At 40.3% G+C, this 19788-nt stretch overlaps 1 protein-coding gene across 1 annotated transcript; it reads right to left on the bottom strand.

The window, feature by feature from the left end:
* Positions 1-373: 373 nt before the first annotated feature.
* Positions 374-6854, bottom strand: LOC115962124 (ATP-citrate synthase beta chain protein 1-like). The gene is made up of 16 exons (XM_031081008.1): positions 6740-6854; positions 6465-6567; positions 5028-5093; positions 4816-4939; positions 4606-4740; positions 3853-3913; positions 3669-3745; positions 3173-3328; positions 2931-3059; positions 2668-2800; positions 2445-2572; positions 2000-2105; positions 1819-1895; positions 1639-1709; positions 1218-1502; positions 374-703 (listed from the first exon to the last, which is right to left on the bottom strand). Exons 1-16 carry the CDS (start codon positions 6837-6839, stop codon positions 628-630), a joined length of 1827 nt encoding a protein of 608 aa, XP_030936868.1. The 5' UTR covers positions 6840-6854; the 3' UTR covers positions 374-627.
* Between the last annotated feature and the right edge of the window lie 12934 nt (positions 6855-19788).

The raw sequence follows: 19788 nt of genomic DNA, 5'->3' as shown, positions 1-19788 counted from the left end.
ATTATCTGTCGGCAGCTGTCAAGAATCTGTCCAGTTTTAATGAACAGCTTTTCTTCACTTGTTTCCTGGTCCAATCTTCATGGCTTTAATACTAGACTTGAACTCTTATTTTTTGAAGTATTAAACACATCCTAGATCTACCCAATTGCAAGTAAAGTGCGTTTTGTCAAAAGATTAGCCAATTCTATATGACATATGTTCTTAACATGATTCACATATGTCCTAACATAAATGATCCGTCTCATATGCGGACGAGAAATGATATAGAAATGGTATTATTCATATTAAAATTACTAACATAAGTACCCAAAATGGGAAGAACATAATGACCTGCATGCTCTACAAAATTTCACTTACATGCCATTATCTCTTCTTGATACAAAACAGAAAGCAGGATTTCTTAATGGAAATGTAACTTCGTTGAACAGGATGGTTTGAGAGTTCACTCTTATGCATTTTGATACAGCTTACAAATGAAGATACTTAACTTGACATTAGTAGTACAAAGTACAAACACTAGTCTAACGACAGACGATCATTTCAGCCAATTGTAGAAACTTCAACAATAAATTGCTACTTAAAAGCAGGTTGGACCGTTGGAGCTGTTCCAGCAAATTGAAAATGCTTTCACTTGGTGTAGAGAACATCCTCCCATGGGTGGCGGTATAGCGGCTGTTTCAATCTCTTCTGGTCAAAGGTGTGCCTGTTTTTGAATAAGGAGCAATCAGTGAGATAGAACTGTAAGGCCTTTAAAAGAAAATCCACATGTTTGGAAGTAAATGCTGAACCACCCCCCCCCCCCCCCCCAAAAAATCCCCCACCCTTGCGTAGTCATCTGAATCACCACTATAGTTTGTACCATAGTACTGGTGTTTTTTTAATTTTTTTTTTTTTTTTTCTCCTCTTTGCTCACCTTTTGTTTTTGGTCCTAGTAGGCCACATTCAGGTGCATGATGGCAACTAGATACTCAAAGTTTTGGAAGTATACATTCTAGTCACTAACAAGTCATGTATGTATTAGTAAAAATAGGACCATCTAGTCTCTTATGGGACCATATAATGTTGGACGATATCACCCTTGTGGATAAAAAGGCTAGATGGGTCAGTATTCCAACTGCCAATGTGTCAATATCAAGGATTTGATTGTACCTTAATAAGCAACACAAAACATAACCCAAAGGACTGGATAAGAAAATATTTAGCGTAATCTAACTCACCCAATCAGACCAATGGAGCGTGCCAGCACGAAGAGTCCATTCAGATAGCCAATCTCGACAATCTCATCAATCTCTTGCTTGGTGAACATTCCACTGCCTACAAGGAGATCCAAGAAAAGGGACCCAATTGCACCGTCTACATTGAGCACCAGGTTGTTTGCCTTGGAGAGAGTGAAGGTTTCAACTTGCACAGCATATTCCATGTACTTCACAGAAGGAAAATTTGTTCGTGCAAACAGTTGTAGCAGCTCTACTCTCTTATCTCTGTTGTCATCTCTCTTAATCCTTTCCACAGAAAACAAGAGTTTCAAACAGGCAGATTTGCAATATAGCCATTAAAAGCATAATTTTTATAAAAATTTCCATGGTTTCTAGTCTTGCATAATCTGAAAACATACTGACAGTAAAAATCTCTCCATACCTATGCCCAATTCCTGGTACACGAATGCCCTTCCTTTTCATGCTTTCAACGAACTCGTAAGGTGTCAAATTCTGGCAAACACAGCAGGGGTATAGCATATCAAAATCTCCAAATCATCATAGTATTTGCAAACCATCTAATAAAAAAAAGAGTTTCCCTCATAGTGCCATCAAGTCTCACCCTGTCATAAGCATCCTTGAAGTATCGAGCAGCATCATCAATGGCACCACCAAATCGGGGACCAATTGTAAGCAAACCTGTTTAACAAGTTCATCATTCACTATTCCATAATCAGTTCAGCTCACAGGAGCAAGTCCATTCAACAATTTTAAGTAATAAGTTCAGATGGCAAACTATATACCTGAGACTAGGCTCGAAACAAGGTCCTTTCCAGCTCTTGCTGTTACTATAGTGTTGTGAGCACCAGAGACACAAGGACCATGGTCGGCACATAACATGATACATATCTGACCAATTCCATATGTATTAGAGTTAGGACAAGTAAACGCATGTTCTTTCATCAGAAGTGTTTATTTAAATGGAAAACAAGTAGGACAATCAGCTAAATCAAGAAAAAACTTTAAACAAATACAAGTTTACAAACAAAAACAATCTTGTTGGAGTTACTCTTGTTATTTTATATTAGCGTGGAGATATTTATGTAATCTTGCCATATCACTCTAATATAAATATGTGTTACAGTAAGGAACTAACCGATCAAGCCCTAAACCTTTTTTCTCTTCTCTCTCTCTTAAACCTAATTTTTCATATTCCCACTAATCTCTACGGTCATTATAGCAACCTACCTCAATAAATTTTGTGCAGTAACGGGGAAGGCTGCGTTTGAACCACAAAAGAGAGATAACATCACCAATACCATAACCTTGTTCAACAATGGAAGACATGGGTACACCAGCATAGCATGTCTCCTCACCTAAAAATTGATTGAAAAAAGAATTTAGTGTAAATGATATCTAAGCTATAAAACACATGAATGCTAAATTAGAATATTATGGGTTTGAAAGGTACCCCTGTCATCAGAGATTGTGGAAATAATATGAGTTGGAGCACGAACTTTCCCACTCTTAATGGCTGTGTTAAGATCCTCAGGGATTTGTGGAGGTGTAACTTCCTGTACTGCTGTAATATTCCCTCCTTCAACCTATCAGGGAAAAAAAATACAATTACAGTTAGTTTTTCTTTTTTTTAGAAGCCAATTACAGCTAGTTGAAGAGCCCAAGAGAATTCATGTAAACCTTTTTCCTTTGGTTTTATTATACAAATAAACTAACCAGTTTCTCAAAAGTTTCCTTAATCGCAGCTTCTAAAGCTTCATATGACGTGGGAACAACAGCTCCAGCTTCTCTTAGTGCTTGATTTTTGCCTTGTGCAGACTCCATGTCACCACCACTTTTAGCACCCTGAATTTAGACAATACCAAAAATATTTTCATTTAGAAATGATGCCCTCCTTCTGCTACAGAATACTTGCATTAACCAGAGATTAGTAAAAGACAGTTGAGGTAGTTGCTTACAGCATGACCAAATTGTACTTCAGATTTGAAGAGTCGTGCACAAGTTCCACTAACCCAAGCAACCACTGGTTTAGTTACTTTTCCCTGCTTCAGGGCTTCAACTAAGGAATATTCATCTTGCCCACCAAGCTCCCCAAGTACAACTATCATTTTAATCTGAGGAAGCCATAGCCCCAAAAACTCAGATAGATGTACAACAAAAAATGTAAATTGTCGAACATAAGAAAACTTGGTTACAGTGTCATAAATTTTGTCAGCTTTCATGCTAGTCAAAGTACAGAATCTACAAATTTTCACAGTAGAAAATTGCATACACGTGATATTGAGAACATAAATTTTTGGTCCAAAAAATATGGACTTATCATGCAGAATGTGAATAGCAAGACAATTCAAATAAGTAGATGGCTTCATTGCTTATCACAAAGGAAAACTGCACATACAATGGGAAACAGTTGGCAGGGCACCAAAAAGGAAACAAATAAAAGCAATAACATACCTGTGGGATGATGTTAAACCGCAAAACATGATCAGATAGAGTGGAGCCTGGGAACACATCTCCTCCAATTGAAATACCTGAAGCAGTTCCAATAACACATTCAAGTTTAAATTACAACCTAAATCCACAGAGATTAAGGCCAAAATTAAGAAAAAATTAAACAATATAGCTAGCTTATGCATACCTTCATAAATTCCATCAGTAACACGGGCAATAGTACTGTATAATTCATTAGACATCCCACCCTGTAATTGTAAGAAATTGTTTAAGCATCAACACCCACATGACATTCTAGGAAAACACAACAGTGTTCAGTGGTAGAAAACCAAATTGAACAAGTCCAGAGGAAGTTTTTGCCATGTAAAAATGACATTAAATCTCACTTTGCATTCAAAGATTAAATAAAATTTCAGAAAATTTAAAGATTACACAAGTGGAAGCTTTGTGCACTGGGACAGCCTTTTTAAAGATTGCACAAGTCCATCTGCCAAATAAAGTAGTAAATTGTGCTTCATAGATTAGAGTCTATTCAAGACCCAGCTATAAAAACTGCTCAACCCTATATTTCCTACAGAATCCTTGTTCTATACTATTTTTTACATCTCTACTAACATCTGAATTAAGAGGATAAAGAGCATAAATGAGGTTAAAGTATTGTATTTTAAGTTGATGGGTACACACAGATATGAACAAACCTCATCAGACACAGGATTCAAAGGGTGAAGAATGAACTTGAGAATTAATTTAACCCATCATGCAACTGGTTTAACACATAAAAGCACATTATGCTGTTCTAGATTTCTTATAAGAAAACCATGGAGCAGTCTGAAAGTTGTACTTATTACTAGGAAGTTTCTAAGGAGTTCAGGGCAGAGGTGTCCATAATGTGAGAACTGTACATGCTAGGAAGAGACAAAAGGCTGGATTGACTACATACAGATTTGGAGACAAAACCAACGGATCCAGGCCTGTACAGCTTGCTTTGAATTATATTATCAATGGTGCCAGCAGTGTCGCCTATCTTAAAAGCTCCGGCTTGAATTCCTCCAACAGTTGCTGGGCCAATAACAACCTGCAGCAGCAACATTAAAATTAGCACTGCTTGGTTATTCTCTTTATCTGGTTAAATACGCAACATTCCTCTCACCTTATTGTTTGCCAGTGCATATGCAATCAATTGCTTAGTGTCTGACTCAGGAACACCTTCAGCAATGATAGCCACAACTCGAATGGTTGGTTGCTTCAGAGCAGCCATAGATGAAGCAGCGGCACTGCATATTCATCAATATATGATTAATTATAAAATACAATTAAAGAAGTCTGGCACTTCAAAATATAGTTAATCCAATAAGTGCTAACCTTCTAAATGATGCAAAGTTGATAAAGACATCAGCAGTGGGATGTGCAGCACAAGCTGCGTCAATGCTGCGAAAGAAATTGACATGAAGGTGAGAGAATTTAACTCAGAAATTCAAGTTCATTGTTCAGAAACCACAATTAAGCTGCTTTGTATTCTCTAACATGTAATGAAAATGTGATGGATATAAACAGCAGTATCAAGAATGTTCATTGTATCGAAAGTTTTTTTTTGATAAGTAATAAGATTTATTGATATCAAAAAAGGACACCCTCAGTGACGAAACTATAGTTGGAGTGCCCCCCCAAATTTTTTTCAATTTTTTTTTTAGTGTATATATATATTTATATATGTATGTATGTGTTAATTTTAGCAATTTGTTTCAATAAATTTGCATTTTGACCTCTCAACAATATTATTGATCTTTTTAAAGGCCATAAAAAATTTTATTGATCTAAAATCTTAAATAAATTTAACAAGCTCAACAACAAAATTTAACAATAACAAACTTAAGCCCAAACAACACCCCAAAACAAACCCACACAAAACTCAAACAAAAAATAAAATAAAATAAAAAATTCCTAAGCCAATTCTAACTAGTCTAAGTGAACACCCACACATATTTGACAACACACAAGACGCACAAAAAAAAAAAAAGCTTAACTTTCTAAATTGAGAAGTGCTACATTCACAACATTTTCACAATATTCACAATAAGTCACATGTGGTAAGTTGTTATTGGTTTTAATTTGAATCCACAACTTAAATTACTTTTTTACCCACTCATAACAACCAATAATAAACCATTTACAATTTGTTGTGAAAATGTAATAAAAATATTATGAACATAGCATTTCTCTTCTAAATGAATGCTTATTTGGAGTTTCAAAAAAAATATATATACTTTTGCCCTCCCTAACTCTAAGTCCTAGCTCCATCCCTGGACACCCTAGTACATAGGAAGTGTACAGGGGTCAAATACAGAAATTACAAGAATCAAGAAAATCAAAGATAGAAGAGAATGATTGGTTTCGCGAGGCAAACAACCAATCCAAAAAAGTTCTTAAGAAAAATAACTTGAGGTCAGGAATGGATCTCTCAGAATCTTCAAAACTCCTATTGTATTGAAAGTTTAGTTTGCATACTGCAATATTGTGATTTATGGTCAACATTTTAGGCATTTTGCATGCAACATCAATACTTAGGACTAATACGAGTAAAACTCCGTTTGTATCCCATATGTGTAGATAAAAATGTACTCCATTATTTATAATGAGTCATATCTATGCATAAATTATCGATACCAAGTAGTTCCTTATATCAATTATTTTATGTGAGCGATATGTTATGCATAAGTAGTCACCTATCCTAAATCCAAAATTTGATAATAATTGAAAAATAATTTAACATAGAAACAGAAAGCAAGAAACATGACATACGCTGAGTGCACAGGGATAGCAATTTCCTCTTGACCAAAAAAAAGTTTCTGAAATCCATCGCCACCAGGGTTAATAATTCCAGCAACTGATGGTGTTTCCCTCCCTAAAGATACAAGTATGAACACTCTATTAACACCAAAATCCAATAATACCAACAAAGATGGAAAACTAATCCATGACACTAACGAAAATTCAATCTCTATATCATTATGTCCTCATTAAAATAAATAATTAAACATTTGCAAAACGAAAGAGAGAAGGGATTTGATGCACACCGCAAAGGAAGTCAAAATCAAGCATCCGCTGAATCGGAAGTTGCTTGTAATTGTAAAATAAAGCTTGTGTGGTGCGGGAGAATAGCTGTCCGGTGGCCATGGCGTAGAGTCAAAGAGGCCTTTAAACACCTAAGAACAAGATGTATACTTTAGGAAAGTCAATCAAATATAGAAGGAGCATTAGAAGTTACCGCAATTATATCTAAATTGCTGCAAACACTTTAGATCACACTTGTATTTAACTCTTTATCAACTCCAATCTTCATTTGGTGTATGAAACGTTATTTAAATTGCTCTAGGATATTCATAGGCTAGCACTTTATTATCCATCTCTAATCCGTTGACCATATTCTCGAAAAAGGACCAACCAGATTCGAATAAGTTCTGTTACCAAACAACAACATAGTATAGAACTTTGTAAAAAAAAAAAAAAAAAAAAAAAAAAACCTGCATCAAATAAATCTATAAGGCAGATCCAAAGTTATCTCAACTGGTAAAGTCTATGTCGTCGAATAGGTTCAAATCTCATTGAATCTATCCAAAAAAATATACAAAAATACAAATGGGAAAGAAAGCGCACCTAATTTTAAACTATAACCAACCCAGATCCCAGTTTTTGATTCAATAAGCAAAACACACAATGTGTGTTAATGAAACCCAATATAGAATCCAACAACCTTAGCTCATACGAAACACTATTAGAAACAATTCCAAGACAACGACCAGATCTCGCACTTTTATAAGTAAATACTAAATAGTACCAAACTTTTGAAACCTCCAAACAGCTCACTAACAAACAAAACGGAGCATTTTTGCTCTCAACCTAGAAAAAGTCGACTAATCTATATATATATATATATATGAGACAATATCGAGTGCAATAAAAAAAAAGGGGGGGGAGGGGGGGTGAACAATATATAAAGGATGAACAAGTAAATAAATGCAAAAAATGGAAAATAAGAATGAAAAAACTCCTACAGGTGACAGCTAGTATTACAACTGGTGCTTAGCAGAATGAGAGCCACATGTCCCTCTCTTATCCCTATAAATATCTCCCCCCCTCCTCTTGGAAAATGGAAATACATACTACAAGACACAAAATTTCCTACAAAATTCTCTAGAATAGTATTCTCTCTCTCTCTCTCTCTTCTCTTTAGTTTTTCCCTAGGAAACCCCTCTCAAAATTTCCAGCCCCTCTTTTCCATAATTAAAAAAAAAAAAAAAAAAAAAACCCTTTTGGGTAAGTGGCTAAGTTGTAAAGGAATGGGTTCGCTTCCATATAGCTATACCCATTCCCCTTTTCTCTTGCTCTTGTAGTTGTCTCATCTCAAATGCTATGAGAAATGAATATACTTCACAGCAATACCTTATAAGAGACAAAGAACTTTTTCTTTCACCTCAAATCCTTAGGAAATATCAAAATGTGACTATCTAATTGAGTTTCATCCAAATCTAGCCATTGACGCACTGCATGAACTAAACCCTTCTGTAGGCAGACTGCTTTCTTTAAGGAACTTTGGGATGGCTTGGGAGATTCAATTGCACATCTGAGACTAATAGCAGTAAGCATGGGACCTGTTCCCTATTGTCTTAATTTGTGTGTGTGAATGTTTGACGCTAATTAAGCTGTAAAGCAGTTTCCTGTTGAGTGTCTTGAGGATTGTGAATTAATACATTCTGGATCCTGGTTAGCTTACCTGATGTTGGGGATTCAACTATAACCTCAATGAACTCAATGTACTCTTTTTTGGAACCTAATCTACATTGCTGCAATCTATGGCTGGTCTGTCTTCTCTTACCTTAAACCCATATAAATTGTTTAAATAAGTTTCAAATGATATAATCATCAATCCAAATTTAGTATTTCTTTCAAACAGACAATCCATCTATCTATGTAGTTCAAATGAAGTTGGATGGCTGCCCCAGGCCCCCAATAGTGGACATATTGGATGAGTTACCACAAGAGAATCAATTGCCTTCGCTGTTCGATTGGCTGCTATAAAAGACAGGTCTCCTGGTTTGTATATGGATTCCCTTAGTTCATAGAGAATGTGTTAAGTTTGTATTGTCTTTTGGTGTAATACCCGAAACAATAAATAAATAAATAAAAGGAATGATATTTAAGTAAATCTATTGTGGGGTCAATTTTATAATCTATAATTATAAGGGGGGGTTCTTAGAAAATAAGGTTGAAACCCTAGCTATATATAAGCTTATTATGTCAACGTATATGAAAAGATATTTTGAGAAAGGAGACTACCCAAATTATTCAAGTAGAGAAAGTTTGATTGCACATTTGAGGTAAGAGATTAAGAATTTCTTTCTTGTCAAATCTAAGTTTTATTTAGAATTAATTTTTTTTTTTATGTGGGTATTTTGGCCAGTAGTAAAACTATTTAAATATTCGAGAGTTTGAATGATGCATATGAATAAAAGTTTAGTTTTATTTTTTTGGTAAACTGGATGATGTATTTGCAGATTTTTCTAGGTTCTGAGATTTAATCTTTTTCTATAGTTTTGTTGTGTTATATAAAGATAGAGGCTATAAATTTTTGGGCTTAATGGTCAGGTTTCTGCACGGTTTTCTTTGATAAATAGTACCTAATGTGGACTTCTTAAGGTATATGGCAGAACTGAAGTGGTATTGGGGGAAATTCAGAAGCCTAGTAGTCTAGGCATGCTTGGAAGTCTGACATAGAGTCGTGTGTAAAAACAAAAACAAAAACAAAAACAAAAAACAAAACAATGAGAAAACATTAAAACAAAGTAGAGCTCAACTTCTTTCTTTCTTATTATTGTTATTATTATTATTATTTGTTTATTGATCTTGGTAGAAGTGAATAGGAAAGTCAATGAGGTCTGACCAGTTATTAAAAAAAAAAAAAGAAGAAGAGAAACAAACAAAGTAAACAAAGGAACACACGAAATTGAAGATGGCCCACGTGCCTACATAGTAATAGGAGTTATGGTCTTATCTTTGGGGCTTTAGTTGTGCCAGAAGAAAAGAAAAAAAAAAATATATATATATATATATAAATATATATAAAGAAAAATATTATGATTAGGAGGAATTTTGGTGTGAGATAATAATGGATAGTGTAGGGGCAAAGTTTGGAGCCCAAGCCCGAACTGTATGGAATCCTGGTCCAAAAAGCCCAATACAATGAATTTTGTAGAGTATGGGTCAAAGAACTAGGTTTAGATGAGTTGAACAACGGCTTGCATGGGATTAAGAAACAATCAGACAAGAATAAAAGCTATTATGATCAAAGAACCTTCTGTCCGAAGAGACTAGAATTTTACTTATGAATACAGATCACCACATTAGGGTTCTTTTACATGCTACAGTATTATCTTCTTCTTTTTTGTTGTCCCCTCTTCATGGGGGTTTTTCCACATTATATAGGCTCTTCCTGATCATCTGGACCTTACACTTGTTGATCACCTAGATCCCCACTTGAGCACCCATCCCATCAGACACCCCTTTTAGTCTTCTGTGAGTTGCGGTAGCCAAGGCAACACTGTTCAGGAGTCTTCTCCACATTAATGCGGCCAAAAAAGTAGCTGCAATATATTTAATGTGGTGGTGGCAACTCTTCTTGAGATATTTTAAGTTTTCTTCCCTTTCACGTATTCAGAGGACTTACTTCAACTGCTCGAGTATATACTTGGTCTGGGTCTGCCATGTCAGAGGAGGAGTTCCTCCTCAGACCTTCTTCTCTATGTCTCCCACCGAAGAAGCTTGTAATGTATATAATCTAAGTCGTGTTTCTCTCCTCGGACTTATTAGTGTCCTCGGACAAGGCCCAAGGCCCATTACATTATTTTGGGCCATAGTCCCCGCAAAAGCCCCTCAAAATTTCAGTTTTTCTCTCCATCCGAGGAGAAAAGCGGGGTTTTGATTTTTTAAGAGATGAGACCAATTAATTTTTGGTTCACACGTGCGGGAGTGGTTGCTTCTAGCACGTTGTAGATTACGAGGCGCTATTAATTGCTCCAGGCGGCTTTGTGTTCCCCACATCTAACAGCGAAGCGTAGATCCAACGGCTGACATTCCTCCTAGAATTTTGAGCTGGAGCAACCTTTCCCCTCCTCTCCTATATAAAGCCTTGAAGAAACTCTTTTTGCCTTTCTTTTTTACGAACATCCAAGAACTTCAGAGAATTTTAGTGCCTAGTCTTCATAAAACGCACTAGACCTTTGAGTTTCCGTAGTCATTCCTGTGAGAAGTTTTTCCTTGAAAAGATCTCTGAAAGCTTCAAAGATTATTGTACGGATACCCGTAAGTTCTCATTCCTTTACATTACCCCATTTTCATCTCGGCATTCCTCCTCGGCCCTTCAGTTCATCTAGATGGGTAAATTCAAGTGTTTAGTAGATACACCAGCCACCATGGAGGCTTTTAGAGCTAGGTACCACATTCTGCAGGGGGGTGGTTTTGGAGTATTGTCCCCCGGACCGAGTACTTACCGATAGGGATGTGGGTGAAGTTGTCATTCCCACGATTGCTTTCATAGAGGAAGGAATGACGCTTCCCATGCATAGGATTATCCGGGATTATTTGCTTGACCATAGGTTGACACCTTATCAATGTGCCCCCAACCTATTTAAGGTCTTGGGCAGCATAAATGCCCTGAACGAGCAGATGGGCTTAGGTCTCACATGGCACGACGTGGTTCATATGTACGAGTGCCACAATCTTGCCAAAGCGGGATACTACCTTAAATCTCAGTCCAAGGTCGTTAGGCTAATCTCCTGTCTTCCTAAGTCCAATAAGGGTATGAAGGATGACTACCTGATTGCCTTGGGGGAATGGAGCGACGGTCTTCATTGTCCAACTCGGGCAGGAGATCCAAGTGCAGTACCTTTAGGATCAATCCCTTAGGAAGGGGATTTAACCCTTTAGTTTTATTCCTTTCGTTGGGAAATTTAAACTTTTTTTTTTATAGAAAATATCTTTTTAGCGATCTGACTACAATCCCTTCTCAGCTATTTTGCAGATAGAGCCCACGTTGCTCCTCAGCTCAGCCATACAAACGTTCAATCCCTCAATTACCTCCTGAGGTCAGAGATCTTTGTTCACAAGGACGGACAATTACGTGCTGCTCACTTGATCTTGGGTTACGAACCCTTGTCCCGCACTTTCTTAGACGTCGACCAATCGATAAGAGCCGGTAGTTCGAGGTTATCTCGGATTAACTTGTCGAAGCCGGGGTTCTTGGCTTAAAGGGACTTTCCGCCAGTTACCTTGCCCATTCTTCAGAATCCACAACTAGCTGCACAGCTACCTCCACAAGACAATCCCGGAGCTACAACATTTGTTGAAGAGGAGACTAAGTCATCTCGTCTTTCACTAAAGGAGGAGATAGACAAGTTCTATTTTGAGGAGGATAACCCAAAAGCTCCCCAAGTTAAACTCTCGGAAGCCGAGGGCGAGCCGGATAAAAACTCTACAATTTGCATTCCTCCTCTTATTATTGCCTGCCCAGACGATTCCTCCGACGAAGAGGTGGACAACATGGCCTCAAACAAAGGCAATAAAAGTCTGCGGGAGCTTATGGCTGCTCGAGGTAAAGGGACAACCTTGAAGGCGCCCACTAAGTCCTAGGCTCCCTTCAACCTTCCTCCTGCTCCTCCATAGGTCCCCGCCGACCTCGGCCTGAAAGTCAATCCCGACTTGAAGAAGAAAAGGTCGATCAAGTCCCTTTAGGAAGGCGAGGTGGGTCCTCACCAGGGCACGAAACAACAAAAGGTGACTAGAGAACCTCGGGACAAAAGGGCTCCATCGGTGGAGAGTCAAGATGAGCTGGAAAGGGCTGAAATGCACGTGCCACAACGTACTTGGAGCCCTCAGCTCGAGGTGGACGGAGCACCAATTCCGTATAATGCCTCAATCTGGGAATACCAGAGGGGCCAAGCAGGGTACATTGCTGAAGCCCTAGAGCAGCCCATGGATGCTTACAGGCGCTTTTCGCAGAATGAACTCTTCTTGTCCCTGAAGAGGGACCTTGCTATGGTAAGGCAACTTGTCCTCTTACAGGCATAATTATTGAATCATACTCTATTCTAACTCATGTCATTTTGTGATTTTTGGGCAGATTACTCAGCAGGTCTTTGTGGCCGAGGAGTGGTGTCGCAACGCTCGCAAGATGGTCAACGTTAAAGCCATCTCTCGTGTCGAGATAGAGAAGACACTAGGGGCCCTCAAGCAAGAGCAATATGAGCTAGTTGAGAAGTTCAAGGAGGCGGAGTCAGGCCGTAAGAGCGCTGAGGCTAGCCTGAAAAATGCTGAAAAACAAGTTGAGGACCAACGCCAACAGCTGCACGTGATTGAGATCAACCTTGCCACCTAGAAGCAAGCCGTTCTAGATCTCAAAGCCGTGTTGCAGAAGGCTAAGGAAGAAGTCTAGCTAGCCAAGGAAGCAGTCGAAGCCAAGAAGAGGGCTGCTTATCAGCTTGGAGTTGAGGAGACAGAAGTAAGGCTTACCGAGGAACTGTCAGAAGTATGCAAGGACTACTGCAGCATTACATGGGATAAGGCTCTCAATGCTGCAGGTGTCCCTGCAGATTATGCTTGAAGGCTGCCTGAAAACGTCTTCCATCCTCCAGAGATCCGGGAGGTCCTTGCCGATGCCCCTGAAGCTTCTGAGCAGCCCGCGGCTATCCCTGGTGCCACTCCAATAGCCGAAATTACTAAGGGCTCTAGCTAGGTTATCGTCCAAAGTGAGGATGCTAAGGGGGAGAAGGGCAAAGGGAAAAAGCCCTCTTCCAAATCCAAGGATCCCTCTAAGGAGACAGTTATTGAGGCCGAGGGTCATGGGGTTTACCCAAAAGCCAAGGATGTTCCTCCTCCTCAGCCAGAGCAAAAGGAAGATCCCCCTGCAGAGGCTTAGCACTTAGGGTTTTTCTCATTCTTCTTTTTGTATCATTTTGAAAAGGAGTTGTATTATATTTTTTTTTTCAAAGACTTCTCATCTGATAGTATTGTATTATCTCTGTTTCTTAATATAAATGCTCTTTCTCCCATTCTTTGTTCTTCTACTTGATGTTGATTGGATTTTATTGCATTGTTCCGAGTCAATGTGACTGTGCCTTTAGTTGAAGTTTACAATGACATTTCGCCAATATAACCAAGTGTTAAAAGTAGGACTATGCAATGAATTTTAGGCAGTGAAGGCTGCCGTGCAGGACTTAGGTTCTGTTTAAAACCTGGATAGATGTCATAAGTCATTAATTTCCCCTAAGCCTGTGGTCCGAGGAGCCATGCAGAACTTAGATTCTGTTTAAAACTTGGATAGATGCCATAAGTTATTAATTTCCCCTAAGCCTATGGTCCGAGGAGCCATGCAGGACTTAGATTCTGCTTAAAACTTGGATAGATGTCATAAGTTATTAATTTCCCCTAAGCCTGTGGTCTGAGGAGCCATGCAGGACTTAGGTACTGTTTAAAACTTGGATAGATGCCATAAGTTATTAATTTCCCCTAAGCCTATGGTCCGAGGAGCCATGCAGGACTTAGGTTCTGTTTAAAACTTGGATAGTAATGAGCCGGAAGATGTGCAGTTGTCATGAAATATAGTGTAGGGAAAACTGCTTTTATTAATAATAATACATTCTTAGGTTATTTACATTTCATGGGTGGGGTACAGCTCTCTCATCTAAGTCTTCCAAATAATATGCACATATTCCTGCTACTGAAGTGATGCGGTACGGGCCTTCCCAGTTGGGTCCCAGCTATCCCCAGGATGGGTTCTTGGCATTACCCAAAATTTTTCTCAGCACTAGGTCTCCTGGCCCTAGTGGCCGTAGTTTTGCATTGGCATCATACCCCTGCTTAAGCTTCTGATGGTAATAGGCCAGTTGGATCATTGCCTTTTCTCTTTTCTCCTCAATTAAATCTAAACTTCTTTCTAGCAACTCGTCGTTGTTGCTTGGGGTAAAGGTGCCTGTTTTCAACGTTGGAAAGCTAGTTTCTAAGGGGAGTATAGCCTCGGCCTCGTAAGTCATAGAAAAGGGAGTCTTTCCTGTTGACCGTCATGGCGTAGTTCGATAGGCCCATAGGACGTGTAGCAGTTCTTCCACCCATCTTCCCTTCGCATCATCCAATCTCTTCTTCAACCCATTAACTATGACCTTATTTATAGCCTCGGCTTGCCCGTTTCCTTAAGGGTAGGCCGGATGGAATATCGGTTCGTAATTCCTAGGTCGCAGCAGTATTTCCTAAAGGTCTTACTATCAAATTGAAGGCCGTTGTCTGAGATAAGGGTATGAGGAATTCTAAAGCATGTAATGATGTTCCTCCAGATGAATTTCTTTGCATCCACGTCCCTGATGTTGGCCAGGGGCTCAGCTTCGACCCATTTGGTGAAGTAGTTTGTGCCGACCATCAAGTATCAATTGTTTCCTGCTGCTTTTAGGCAAGGGCCTACAATATCCAGACCCTATTGAGAGAATGGCCAAGGACTGGAGAGGGGATTAAGGACCCCTCCCGGGTGGTGGATATTTGGAGCAAACCTCTAACATTGGTCGCACTTCTTGACATATTCTTGGGCCTCTTTCTGCATGCCTGGCCACCAGTACCCCTAAGTGAGGGCTCTATGTGCCAACGATCTTCCTCCTGTGTGACTCCCACAAATTCCCTTATGCAATTCTTCAAGTAACAGCTCGATGCTTCAGGGTGCACGCATAATAGATATGGCCCAGAATAGGAGCGCTTGTACAACTTGTGATCCTCTGACAGCCAGAACCAAGGAGCTTTCCTTCGTACTTTCTTGACTTCCGATTTCTCTTTGGTCAATAAATCATCCTTAAGAAAACTCACTATGGGGTCCATCCCACTCAGACTCACTCTGACTTGATGGATTCGAACCATTTCCTTTTTTATTACATCTGTCTTGTACAAATCCTCGACGAGGATGATTCAAGGTAAACCCTGCTCCGAGGATGTGGTAAGAGTGGCCAATGAATCTGCATGTGTGTTCCCGCTTCTAGAGACGTGCATCAAGTCGAAGAATTCAAAGTCCGATTGCAAGCGCTTGACCTGACCAAGGTATTCCTGCATTCTTGCATCCCTAGCTTCCAACTCGCCCCTCACCTGGCCTACAACCAATCTGGAATCCGAGAACACTTCTAATGCCATTCCCCCCATTTTCTGCACCATGGCCATTCCCTGCAATAATGCTTCATACTCGGCTTCATTGTTTGTAGCCGAGAACCCTAGTCTTAATGACTTTTCTATGGTAATCTTCTCAGGGGATATTAGAACCAGCCCTACCCCGGATCCCCTTTGATTTGCCACGTCATCAACATAAACTTTCCACCATGAGGCTCCTTGTGCAGAGATTGTGCCAACCGATTTTCCATCCATATTTTCCTCCTCTACTACTACTTCTATTGGGGGTTCAGTAAATTCGGCTATTAAATCGACGAGAACTTGGCCCTTAACGGAGTTCCGAGGCATGTATTTAATATCGAAAGCCCCTAGGAACATGCTCCACATGGCAATTCTTCCTGTGTAATCGACGCTCCGAAGTACCGACCTGAAGGGAAGTTGAGTTAGAACAACAACATTGTGTGCCTGGAAGTAGTAGGGGAGTTTCCATGTAGCATGCACTACTGCCAGAATTGCCTTCTCTAATGGTAAGTAACGCACCTCTGCCTCATGTAACGATTTACTCACATAGAAAACTGGCCATTGTACGCCATCGTCAACTCGTATTAATACCAAGCTCACAACGTGAGGGGCCACTACGATGTAGGCGAACAGAACTTCGTCAGCCTCAGGGCTAGACATAATGGGTGGCCGTGACAGGTACTCTTTAAGTTGTTGGATGGTTAAGGCACAGTCCTCGTACCACTCAAATCCTTTCCACTTGTTCATCAGGAGGTAGAAAAGACGGCACCAGTCTGCAGATCGGGAAATAAACCGATTCAATGCCGCAATCATTTCGGTGAGTTTTTGGACTTCTTTTGGGTTCCGAGAAGCTTGTAAATTATGAATTGCTTTGATTTGATCTGGGCTCACCTCAATTCCCCTGTGAGTTACTATATAGCCCAAAAATTTTCTGGACCCAACACCAAATGAGCACTTAGAGGCATTGAGACGCAGTTTGTGTTTTCTTAAGATGCCAAAGATGACTTCGAGATCTCTCACATGCTTAGATACCACTTTACTCTTTACTACAATGTCGTCTATGTAGACTTCAATACTCTTGCCTAGTTGCGGTTCAAACATTCTGGTCATCATCCTTTTGTAGGTAGACCCCACATTTTTTAAACCGAAAGACATCACTTTGTAGTGGTAGTTTCCGATAGGAGTCATGAATGCTGTTTTTTCTTGATCTCCCGGGGCTAGTGGTATTTGATGATAACCCTGGAAGGCATCTAAGAAGCTCATTTGAGGGTGGCCTACAGTTGCGTCGACCAACCGATCTATCCGAGGCATTGGGAACGAGTCTTTTGGGCACGCCTTGCTCAAGTTTGTGAAATCTACGCAAACTCGCCACTTCCCACTCTTCTTTTTTATCACCACTGTATTCGCCAACCACTCGGGGTAAAAGACTTCTTTGATAGCCCCTGCCTTCTTTAGCTTTATTACCTCGTCCTTAACAGCGTCGACATGCTCTTTTGACGGGTGTCGGGGTGGTTACTTTTTGGGAATAGAGAATGAGTTAACGTTTAGGTAGTGGCAAATGAGATTCGGATCAACCCTTAGGGTATCGTAGGCTTCCCATGTAAACACGTCAACATTTTCTCTCAGAAACCCAATCAATTCTTCTTTCTCTTGGAGGGGTAGTTTCAAGCCAACTTGAAAGAATTTCTCTGGGTCATCGTCAACAGTAACCCTTTATAGACTTTCGCATTTTACCTCCTCGGCTAGCTCATCAGCGATTATTGTCGAGGTGGCTGATTGCTATAAGTCCTTTCTTATAGAGGCCAAGGATTCTGCATTTGGTTGGCGTGAGATGGCAGCCACCATGCATTGTCTAGCCATGGTTTGATTTCCTACAATCTCCTCTACTCGACCCTCTAACGGGTATTTCACCTTCTGGTGAAGTGTAGAAGAAACGGCTCCTAGGGCGTGGAGCCAAGGTCTAGCCACTACGGCTGTGTACGGTGAGTATGCGTCGACCCCAATGAAATCCACCTCCACCACGTCTGAACCGGTTTGTATGGGCAGTCTGATCTGTCCCCTTGGTGTAACAGTCTTCCCTTCAAAACTTACCCAAAGGGAATCATATGCCGTTAGGTCCTTAGGCTTTAGGTTCAGCCCCTTGTACAGATCAAGGCACATTACTTCCATAACACTGCCCTGGTTTACTAGTACTGTCTTCACGTCAAACCCCCCAATCCTAAGTGTAACTACCTAAGCATCGTCATGGGGTTGGATGGTTCCAATCTTATCCTTGTCTGAGAATCCTAGCACAGGTGAGGCTCCCTTCTTAGACCTTTTGGATTCTCGATTGTTGTCCACGGTGGAGAGCCGAGCCACAAACATTACCCTAGAGGAAAAAGAGCCGATTCTTCCCGGAGCAGCAAGGATGACATTTATCATACCCATGGGAGGTTTTAAAAATATGTCTCTCCGAGGTTCTTGGTTTGCCTGACCCAGATGACCGCTGAAAGGATGTAAAAGGTGCCGCAATTTTCCTTCTCAAACCAACTGATCCAGGTGGTTCCATAAGTTCCTGCAGTCTTCGGTGGTATGTCTGTGGTCTTGGTGGTACTGACAATACAGACTCTAGTTGCGTTTTGAGGAGTCTCTGGCCATTTTATTCGGCCACTTGAAGAATGGCTCATTCTTGACTTTCTCCAAAACCTGTTATACCGGTTCTCTAAATACGACGTTAACCGTTTGCATGTTGGTTGATCCAGATTGCCCCGTAAAATCTCTTCTCGGATGGTTATTGTTGTATCGTTCCGACCTAAAATCATTCCTCTTGTGAGGGATGATCTTCTCCTTTCCTTTCCCTTGTAGTTGGTCCTCTTCCACCCTTTTGTATTTGTCAATCCGGTCCATAAGTTGACGAATGCTAGTAACAGGTTTACCAATTAGGGATTTCCTTAAACAATGCTCAGTAGGGAGACCGCTTTTAAACGTGCTGATCGCGACGTCGTCGTAGTTACCATCCATCTCGTTGTACATTTCCCAATATCTGTCCGAGTATGCTTTTAAAGTTCCCCCTTCGCGCATGGACAATGACAACAATGAACTTAGAGGCCGAGGAACCCTACTGTTCGTAATGAAACGAGAGCCAAAGGCTTGGGTGAGTTGCTTGTAGGAATCTATGGAGTTCGTTTTCAAGCTGTTAAACCACCTCATCGCCACGGGTCCTAGACTGGACGGGAAAACTTTGCACATCAAAGCATCATTTCGAGAATGGATGGCCACTATTTGATTAAACTGGCTCATATGCTCCACAGGATCTGTTCAACCATTATAAATGGTGAACGTAAGTTAGTCAAATGCCAAGGTAGTCTAGCCCCTTCTATCTTGTGCGTGAAGGGTGACTTAGAGATCTGATCCAGAGCTTTGTTCATGTCATCATTACCCAGGCCCTTACCAGATGTGCTCTTATGTCTCCGTCCATGACACTGCTCTTTTTCATAAGAGAAGGTTTCGTTTGGGAGAGTTCTTGATCTCCGCCTATAACTGACGTCCTCCTCCTCATTATAGGATATGTCGGAGCTAGACGGGGACCGCCATTATTGTGCATGGCGCAATCTCTTTTTCAAGTCGTCTATCTCTCGCTGCATGGCCTAACGGTTGTTTTGTCTTTGGGATATGCGACTACTTACTTGGGAATGGCCTTGGCTCGTCTAAGTAGTATGCACACTCCCCTCTCGATTCCTTTCGTTACCCCGATTTTGCTCAAGGTCAGGAGGATTACTTAGCCGCTGAGGCCCAAAGGGTTCTGTCCGCTGGGGATCGGTTTAGCGTGGGTTTTCTTGGTGTGGACCTGACCCTACCATGTTTAATCATTGCACTCACTAACACCCAAGTTCTTTCCCACAGATGGCGCCAATTGTAAGGGCAAAGTTTGGAGCCC

Source organism: Quercus lobata, chromosome 9, assembly GCF_001633185.2.
Source record: "Quercus lobata isolate SW786 chromosome 9, ValleyOak3.0 Primary Assembly, whole genome shotgun sequence".
Taxonomy (NCBI): domain Eukaryota; kingdom Viridiplantae; phylum Streptophyta; class Magnoliopsida; order Fagales; family Fagaceae; genus Quercus; species Quercus lobata.
This window is presented reverse-complemented; position numbering and strand designations above follow the sequence as displayed.